This window comes from Cavia porcellus, unplaced genomic scaffold (genome assembly GCF_034190915.1).
Source record: "Cavia porcellus strain 051 isolate PalLab524CR breed Dunkin Hartley unplaced genomic scaffold, mCavPor4.1 scaffold_16, whole genome shotgun sequence".
In the NCBI taxonomy this organism is placed as follows: domain Eukaryota; kingdom Metazoa; phylum Chordata; class Mammalia; order Rodentia; family Caviidae; genus Cavia; species Cavia porcellus.
Window position 1 is genome coordinate 29,089,699 of NW_026947499.1, and position 9,946 is coordinate 29,099,644.

Consider the following 9,946-nt stretch of genomic DNA (forward strand, 5'->3'; position numbering starts at 1 on the left):
TTAAAGCCACTTGAGCATTTCACCACAGTCATGGAAGTCACTAAAAATGACAGAACCAGAATATTTGTTCAGTCTGCCACCCTCCAAAGTTTGTGGCATGGACCACTATTCTACTTATACCTGTTTTAAGTAGACGGATCCTGTTGTTGCAGATCTTAGATCTCTGTTGTTAGTTATATCTGATACTCAAATTGTGTCTTTATCTAGACTATACAATATGGAACATAGAGCTTAACTGGGTGTGGTGGCACATCCCTGTATTCTCAGCACTCACGACACCAAGGCGGGAAGATTGCCAGGGAGATCACTGCAAGGTCGAGGCCAGCCTGCACTACAAAGCAAGACCCTGTCTCTAAAGTAAACAAACAACATAGCCCAGGATGCTAAGCAGAATAAACACTGCATTGGGTACTGTTACTGTCAAAGGGCCATCATGTGCTTGTAGCTTTAAAAGGCTGGAGTAAGAGTAGTCTTTAGGATTTGTGTCTGTATGGTACCAGATATTGAAACCAGAACCTGAGCTATATCTCCATCCTTTTTTATTTTTTTATTTTGAGATAGAGTCTCATTAAGTGGCCCAAGTTCATGTAGACTGGAGATTCTCCTACCTCGGCCTCCCAAGTTCCTGGGATTACAGGTGTGCACTACCATATCCCATTATTTAGACTTCTTAAGGATGCTTAACATTTTTTTCAAGTGTAGGAATGGAAGTCTGGTATTTCCTTGGTACCAGCTTGGATATTATAGCCAAAAGCCTGTAATGTGTGTTTTCACGTCTTGTGATGTTAAAAGAATGATACTTGCAGTATATCGTGTCCTTGGATCTGTCTTATAGCCTATATATGGAAAAGAGGTTTGGAAGTTGAGGAAGTGGAAAAGAAGACAGTGTGATTAGAGGGAAGGAGAAGATTGGTATGAAATGAGGCTAGAAATGGGAAGAGGCTGGGCTGGGGATTTAGCTCAGTGGTGTAAGTGCCTGCCTGGCAAGCATAAGGTCGTGAGTTCAGTCCCCGGTACCGTAAAAAAAAAATAAAAAGAAATGGGAAGAGGCAGGAGCCAGGATAAGATAGACTTGAAGATCAAAATTTTGATACTGCTCTCATGTAACCCTCTTCGGTTAGAGAGAGTTTTAAAAGTGGAGCAGCTAGGGACTGGGGATATAGTTCAGAGTTATAAGTGCCTGCCTGGCAAGTGCAAGGTTCTGACTTTGATTTCCAGTACCAAAGGAAAAAAAGGCAGCTAGCTAGATGCAGTGGTGTAAGCCCGTTATCCCAGCACTTGGGAGGCTGAGGCAGGAAGACTGGCGTGAGTTCCAGGCCAGCCTGGGCTACTATACAAGACCCTGTCTTTAAAAAAAGAAAGAAACAAACAAACAAAGGTAGAATAGCCAGCTATAATCCCAGCTGTTGGGGAGGCTGCGGGAGGAGAATCACAGTTTTTAGGTCAGCTTGGGCAACTTAGACTCTATCTCAAAATAAACTTATGTTTTAAAAATGGCCAGGAGTTGAATGCTTGCCTAGTGAGCACAGGCCATGAGTTAGTTAGTTAGCGCAAAGGGCATGAGGGTGGAGAAAAGACCTGTTTCTGTTTCTGTTCTGAAAGGTCAGTCTTACTGTCCTTAGCCCCTTGCATCTGCTACATCTCTCCTCCAGAATCATGGTTCTCTGCTCAGCTGTCTACCTCACTGTGGATAACAGATTAACTTAAACTAGTTTAACCTTTGATCACCCCAGAGACTTTGTGCTATACTAGGCCTTATGATTGTTTACTGGAGAAAATCTTACAAATGCATTGTGTTGAAGGTAATGAGTACAGAACCTTGATTCTCAGTGAAATGCTGCTGGAACAGCACGAGATGTGTTCAAAAGAACAGTAAATATGAAGGCCAGACATAGCCAGAGATGGTCCCTGGAATAGTTAAACAATTAAGTTACCACTTATCTAAACTTTATCCTTCCAACATCTGTTTCTGTTCTATGTAAAAGAAAAGACTCTAATAAAAAGGTAGAGAAAAATGTAATCAGGGCTTCAGTCCTAAAGATTATTGCCCCCTTGATCCCATAACTTTGCCTCTCTCCTGTTTTCTTTTTATCCACCGCACTTCATTTTTAGGACCTGTCTCCTCATAGAAACCAACACCTTAGCATCTTCAGGTATCAGTCTAGAAGTTTTCTTGTTCTCCTGATGCTGCAGACTTCCCCACAGAGGAATTCGTAAGATACTTGTAACATACGTGGAGTATAGAAAGCGCAAAGCAGGTTCCTTTCTTCCAAGGTGAAGAGGTAATGGTGCAAAAGTAGAGATGGAGCCTGAAGAACAGTTCAGCTCATCTTACAGAGGCTTGCTTTCCACAAATGTTGGTAGGATGTGCCTACCTGGCAGGATTATTTTAAGAGTATCACACTGAAGAAGGGCAGGCAAGGGAAAGGAGTGGGTGCACAGAGCCTCTGAGTGCCACAGAAAGTGAGCACTGTGATTGGGCCATCAGAAGGTAAATGGAAGCAGTAGGCAGAGTATGGGTGGAGAGGAGTTAGGATGATTAGACTGAGATAACATAGATAGCAGTAGGTGGCTCAGGGCTGCATGTGGCTGAGCTCGTAAAGACTGGGGGAACCAGATATAGTGGTTAGCAGGAGGCATGGCCCTTTCATAGTCTCTAGGCTTTGTGGATGAATTTACCCAAGTAGAGGTTAGAGATTGCTTGGAGCAAGATGTTTAGGAAGATAAGATTTGTTTTTCTGCTTTCTACCAGTTATCAGACTTGGTTATGGCAGATTAAATATATGCCCTTTGAGCACCTGGAGTCCAGTCCTCAGAGCACAGCAGCTTACTAGAAACCAGGAAAGTCCAGTGTGGCTCTTCCTAAGTTCTCTGTTACAACAACACAGTGGCAAGGGGAAAGCCAACAGTGCCCTTGTTACCAGGCTTGTTCATACTGCACGGCCCCCAGCTATGGCAGGTAGACTTCTAAATGTGCCTCCAAAAGTTTGGGCCCTGTCTGAGTCAATTTAGCAGAATCCTATCTCAAAATAAAAATAAAAGACTGGGGGTATAGCTCAGTGAAGAGCCCCTGAGTTCATAGAGAGGAGGATGTTAAACTGGTATCTTTAGCAGAAGCCCCCTTTCTTCTAAACAAAATATTATATGGAATCCTGGGCTATAAATACAAATGCATTTTATAAGTTACGATTTGTAAAAGTTGCTTTTTATTATTATTATTTTTTTTTTTAGTAGTGGTCGGCATTAAACCAAGGGTCTAGAGCAATGATGGTGAAACTTTTAGAACTTTTAAGATGGCATGTGTGCCATAGGTGTGCTACCACTGGCCTAGAGTGTGCTAAGTACACACTTTACTACTGAGACATGTATACCTCTAGCCCTAAAAATGACTTTAAAAAGCAGTGGAACTATTACAATAGGCAAAAATAAATGACAATAGCATGCTGGTTGTGGTGGCACATGGCTGTTATCCCAACACTCAGGAGACTGAGCCAAGAGAATACCTTGAGTTCAAGGCCAGCACTGGACTACATAGTGAGTTCAGGGTTAGCCTGAACTACATAGTCCCTGTCTCAAAAAAAATATTAAAAAGATCCTAATCAGACATTTGTTGGACCTTTAAAGCAACTCCCCTGAGCTTTGTGGTTTTGAAAACCACTTCCAAAATAAAATTCCTGCTTTTCATTGGTGAGCAGATCATCCTCTAACTGTTACCTATGCTCTGGCAATAGATAAATTCTCCCCACCCTGTGGTTTTAAAATGCTCAGAGCTGGACTTCGAAACCCAACAATTGCCCCACAAAGGGGATAGGGGAATGGATAACTTGGAGCCATCATTACTGCCCAGGGACTTTGATAATAACAGTTGTATCTCATGTAAATTTGGGTAGAATTTATTCCTCCCTTTTCTCCTTTTCCTTTCCTTTTAATTTGATAGTTTTTTTGGGTTTTTTTTTTTGAGACAGTGTCTCCCTATGTAGCCCAGGTTAGGCACAGATCTTCCTGCCTCAACCTCTTGAGTGCTGGGGTTACAAGAGTGTGCATCATGGGGCTGGAGATTTAGCTCAGCGGCATAAGCGCCTGCCTTGCAAGCAGGCAGTCGTGAGTTGGATCCCCGGTACCGATAAAAAGGAAAAAGACAAAAAAAAAAAGAGAGTGTGCATCATGCCTAGCTAGATTTTTAGTACACATTTTTGTGTGATGTGATTTCAACGAATGAGAGTCAAGTGTTCATTTCTCTCTTGTTGGGTTTAGTAGCCAATTGAGCAGGGGGTGCTTTGTGCTCAGAAGCTGCTTCTGGTATGCATTCTTGCCAATTAAATAATGTATTGGGCTCATTGTGTCTTTAGCATTGCATAATTTTTAGGTCATACACTGGGACAAGAAATTGAATAGTCTTTAAAAAATTAATCAAGCCAAGCATGGTGGCACATACCTATAAATCCCAGCACTCAAGAGGTTGAGGCAGGAGGATTGCCTCGAGTTTGAGGCTAACCTGAACTACATAGTGAAACTGTGTCTCAAACAACAACAACAAAAAAACTGACCTGTTCCTAAGTAATTACTAACTTTGTCTTTTTTTCTCCATTCCTGCAGGTTGGTGACATTGTAAAAGTCACAAGGATGAATATAAATGGCCAGTGGGAAGGCGAGGTGAATGGGCGCAAAGGGCTTTTCCCCTTTACGCATGTCAAAATCATTGACCCTCAAAACCCAGATGAAAATGAGTGATTGCTATTGCCCTGTTTTCCAGCTGCTTTGTTGTTCTGCCTGTCATAGTCTCCTTGAAGTGGAAAAGCATTCTCTCTCATAGGCAAGTTACACTGCATTGCCAGCGTCCAGCTTTCTGCAGGCTGGAGGTCTCTCATCCACATTTGGAATGCACACAGCGGCTGCCTTCTGGCGTTTGTATCATAGTCGTATCGTCAAAGAAGTAGCCGGTTTTAGAATTCTTCTGGATAACAAACTGGAAATACTGGTGGAAGCACACAAGTGGAGAGAAGTTGACAAGGAAAAGGTCTTCCTTCTCCTCCCTACCCTGATTGTACTTGGTACCAATTTGTCACGTTCGTCAGAGAAAGCTTGAGGCCACAGCAAGATCCTGTCTTATTGCTGTTTCAAAGAGCAGTGACTCTGCCACCAACTCGTTTTTCCTTGGACAACAGAGGAACCATAAGGAAGAGAGAATTCTGTCCTGAATCCCTCACATAAGGCTTTTCTATGCGTTTTCTTTGTTTTGGTTTGGTTTTGGAAGATGTGTCCTGAACAGATTTTTGAGTAGCAGGTTGGATTTTTGTGATAGCCCAAGGAATGACATGTGCCTCTGAGCTTCTATACTGAAGCTGCTGTAACTAAAAGAATATAGAAAGAACAACTCTGAAGCGGAGGCCTTTACTGTCTTGGTTGCCAGTCGTACCCTGTTTTGCCATGTAGCAAACACAAAATCAGCAGTCATAGTGTGCCAAGCTTTGCACACAGCCTCTTGGATTACTGTGTCCCAAAAGCATGAGAGTGGTGGGTGATTCTGGGAAACCTTTGCTTACTGATCTTGTTTGCCAGTGACAGAAGCAATGAGGAGGGGGGGAGCACTTAGCTAGTTTCTTCTCTAGCTTTTCAGTAAACATATCCCTTTAAGATATAGGACTAAAGTTTCTTGTAAAATTTAGGTTGTTCATAGGATCATTAGATTCATTAGTGAATCATTAAACTGGATCATTCGATCTCCTTGCAGAAGCCCACCCCAGTTCTCATGCTGCCAGAGAAAGATGGTGCTGTTCATGCTGGTTCCATGTTCCCAAGTAAAGGAAATGCAAGCTCAGAAAACTGGTTAGTACACTTGAGATGTAGTGTTGTAGTGAATAGGAAGAACCCTTAACCAATTTACCATTAACCACTCATCAATTTGTTAATCTGAAAACATTTTTCTCTTAGCTGAAAGGGGACTGTTTTTACAAGCCAGCTGGTACAAACGTGTGACCAGTCCCTCATCTGCACATGGCAGTCTAGAATTCTGGAACCTATATAGTTCAGTCCATTCTCCTTTTGGGACCTTGGTGAAGACTACCCTCAGCTCAATATGAATACATCAAACTTGGAAATGTAGCAACAACCTAGAAAGTAATTCTAACATTTATGAAGCGTCTGCTGCAACTGTGATCCTGTCTTTGGAGGTTTTGAGGATTGAAGCAATGTATTCTGGTGACAGAACCAGCAAAACCATGATATTTCTATTTATTTTTTTAGTTTCTCTGTAACTTGATATTTTGTCAGGTTGATAACTGCCATTTTAAAGAATCTTGAGAGCGTTCCTTTGGCAAAATCATGGTGAATTGGAAGAAACACCTCAGCTGCCTATATGTGGTTTTCTTAAAAAAGGCATAGAGGGGGCTGGGGATTTAGCTCAGCAGCATACGCACCCGCCTTGCAAGCAGGCGGTCATGAGTTCAATCCCCGGTACCGATAAAAATGAAAAAAAAAAAAAAAAAAAAAAAAAGGCATAGAGCTCCATGTTTCATTAACCAATGAAAGGTGTTGCCACCTTCTGTGCTGAAGCCAGTCCTCTTGCTCTTGCCTTTTCTGCCAAGGTCTGTTAAGTGGGGTTGTTCTCTTGCAGGCTCAGCCTGATACCCACAAGTGGTAGACATGTGACAGAGTCTCCAAACTCTTAGAAACAGTGCTTACCTTCTGGTAGTAACCTGGTTCATCCCTGCCTTGGTTGTTACTTGTACCTGGGTATTAGTGAAATACCCAGTGAAATAAAGTGAAATACATGTCTTCTTCAAAGAGGGCATGGGCCCTAAGGCCTTTCTAAACCAGATTGAGTTGAATTTCTTGACACCTTTTGATTACAACAGAAGGCTTACAGTACAAACAGTCAGTGGCCATTTTGGAATGCAGGGTGGGATGTCAGCCAGGGCTGCTGATCCACCCCTTGTGGAGCACTTGAGAATCAAAACACCAGATAAACCTAGAGTTTGGTTTTATGAGTTACTTTAAGCCCATGTAAATGTCTCCAGGGCTGCCTGGGAGATTATGAGCTTGGCATAACTTGAGCCTTGAGTTCTGAACTCTCAAGAGGATGTGCCAAAAGTAGTAATTTTTGACTTAGAACTTTATCAGTTTTTTAATCAAGCAGGGAAATTCCTCTTTCACACTAAATAATAGAAAGCAGCATCCCTGCATGGACTTCATACCCAGCTTCCTGCTGGTCTAGGAAGAGATTCATGCTTCATACAGCAGTGTGAATTTTAGCCAGGGGCAGGCTTTCTTTTATGATTGTTCATTGTTGCTACTTGCTCTGCTCAACTGTGTATAGAAAATATCTGGATGTTAAATTAACTCGCTATGGTTTTTCACCTGGAAATGAAACAAATTATATATAGGGGGCATTGACATTCTGATTAAAAACTTGCTTGTCCTGGGAAGAACCTCCAATACAGGAGACTTCCTTGTCATTTCTGCGCTGCATGGCACCACCTAATGACATGTTTAGCAAAAAGGAAGCATTGACCACCTGTTAGATGACCTTGGTCACCCAGACTTGACACCTCATATGCTGAAGGGAAGGAGGAAAAGACTGCTGCCCCTGCTTGGAGCTTCGTGCCCCTGGCCTTCCTTCACAGCTGTTTACAGACAAGGCAGGCCCGAGGTGAACGGCCAACTGCTCTTGTGACTTTGCTCAGAGGATTATGAACATTTTTTTTTTTTTTTTTGAAAAGGGATGATGTGTTTTTGTGCCAGGTGTGTATAATTTAATCCTTAATATTATGTTCATTAACCTCTTAAATGAGTGAATTCTTGATTGTTGTAACACAGTTTCTAAGACTAAATGCTTTCTGTGGACACCACTGAGCTCTGCCTCAAACTCCATCCTCTGGGACTGGAGAGCCATGTCGCCAGTAACTGCTGTCAGTGTGAACACTGAGCTGTTTGTGTGTTATAAAAGAAGTAGAAGGACAGTTCTCTGAGACAGGATCGTTGTCCCTGCAGGAGGAACAGTGGCCTTGCTTCTAGACGGTCTTCACTGTGTGTTTTAAAACAACAACAATGTAAAACTCTTTTGACCTGTAACTTAAAAATCATAAACTTCAGGCAATAATATTTTCTGTGTAAGCTTTTAAAATTATTTTTGGGATCATAGCTTGTTTTATTTTGTGCTATAAAATTAACAGTATTAAATGACTTATATTCTTAGAATACATTGAGTGTCCTTTCTTAACAGATTAGTGCCTTTTTATTTTTGTATTCTATTTTACGTTACTGGTCCCAGCATCAAACCCTTGTCTCCATGGCCTGTTTGTACATTGTCTCAATAAAACTTGCATCAGCCGGTGGTGGCAGCAGCGGCTTCAGTGTTTCAGTTTCTCCTCAGTCAGCCCCCACCAACCTCACCAGTAGTGCAAACCCGTGGCTTCTCAGAGACGTGCTTGTGTTGCTGCTGCTTCCTAAGAGCATCTTTTTGCCAGTCTCGGACATTTGGGGCCTTTCTCTGAAAGAGAAAGAATCTGCTAGTGAGATCCTGGTGCTGGGTCTTGGTCTTCTGAATATGGGGTAGTGGTTCCCACAGACTGAACCATCATAGAGAAATTGGGTGTTTTTCCTTCTAAGTACCCATAGATGAAAGCATCTAAGTATGTGCTGAGCATGGATTAACTAGAATTGTTTCAACCCAAGTCATGGAAGACAAACAGCTAGGTTCCTAGAGGGGCCTGTTTGTTTCGGGGGGTTTTTTGGTACTGGGGGTTGAACTGACAGCCTCGCATTTGCCAGGCAGGTGCTTATGCCACTGAGCTAAATCCCCAGCATAAATTGCCTTTCTTAAATACCTTTTATTTGTATTTCTTTTGATATGGCATCACTAAATTGCCCAGCTGGGCTTGAACTTGGGTGACTGCCTGAACCTCCAGTGTGCTGGGATTATAAACATGCAACACCACACCTGGCTTAAATTCTTTTCTGTTCCTGTCAATATGTGACTCCCCTGATGAGGGATAAATCATCAGAGGATACTTGTATTGGTAGGCTTGCCAAAGACCTCATACACTCCCTAAATTAGCCACCCTGTCCCTCATTTCTGTGCCTCCACTCTGAGCATAGTGTATGTTTGATTTCACATGATTGTGCTGTGTTCCATGCTTATTTCGCTGTGCAGTTCAGGCTGGCCTTGAGCTCACTTTAGCCTAGGCTGGTCTCCAACTCTCAATGATCCTCCTGCCTCAGCCTCCTGAGTGCTGGGATTACAGGTGTGAGCCACTACGCCCAGTGAGAACTCCCAGTTTTTATGGTAAAAACTTGAATAACCTATGCATTTTCCCCCCATATTGAGAAGTGGACACTGCCTTGAGCTCCATCCCCAGTCCACCCACCACCTCCCTTTTGTTTCACCTACCTCCCTTTTGAAATCTTATTTTGAGACAGGATCTTCCCAAATTGACCTTCCTATCTCAGACTCCTGAGTAGCTGGGATTATTGGCAAGCACCACCATGCCTGGCTTTCATACAGTATATAGAACTGCACTGCTAAAATGTAGTCCTTGTCGCCACCTTAGAGGATTCTGCAGAATTTGAGAGACATTAGTCTTAACTGGAAATATCAAGTCTGGAAGAAATTACATCCAGAAACATCTGTGAAGAATACCTTCAAGTTTGAAAAGGTATTAATAAGGTTGGGTCCCTCTATGGCAGGAGTGACCCTTAGGCTGCTGTGTGGGTGTTTCCTCTGCCTACCCCCCGCTAGGTTAGGTAAAACCTGATCTGAGACCAGCAACCAGGTCTAACAACCTACTCTGCAAAAAAAAAAAAAAAAAATGCCACCACCCTCGCCCCCACCCCTACCCAAGACTTGATGGCTCTCTGGAGTCCTCCTAATCTTTCATTCTGGGGGGCTTTCTAAAACATGCCAGCACACACACACACACACACACACACACACACACACACACGCTTT

At 42.7% G+C, this 9,946-nt stretch overlaps 1 protein-coding gene across 1 annotated transcript in view; it reads left to right on the forward strand.

Annotated features, from left to right (window-relative positions):
* Crkl (CRK like proto-oncogene, adaptor protein) overlaps positions 1-8,347 on the forward strand; it is a 29,432-nt gene extending 21,085 nt beyond the window's left edge. The window contains exon 3 of the mRNA XM_003478361.5: positions 4,597-8,347. Coding sequence (XP_003478409.1) covers positions 4,597-4,731 — 135 coding nt within the window. The 3' untranslated portion in view covers positions 4,732-8,347. The remainder of the gene's footprint in view (positions 1-4,596) is intronic.
* Positions 8,348-9,946: the final 1,599 nt, after the last annotated feature.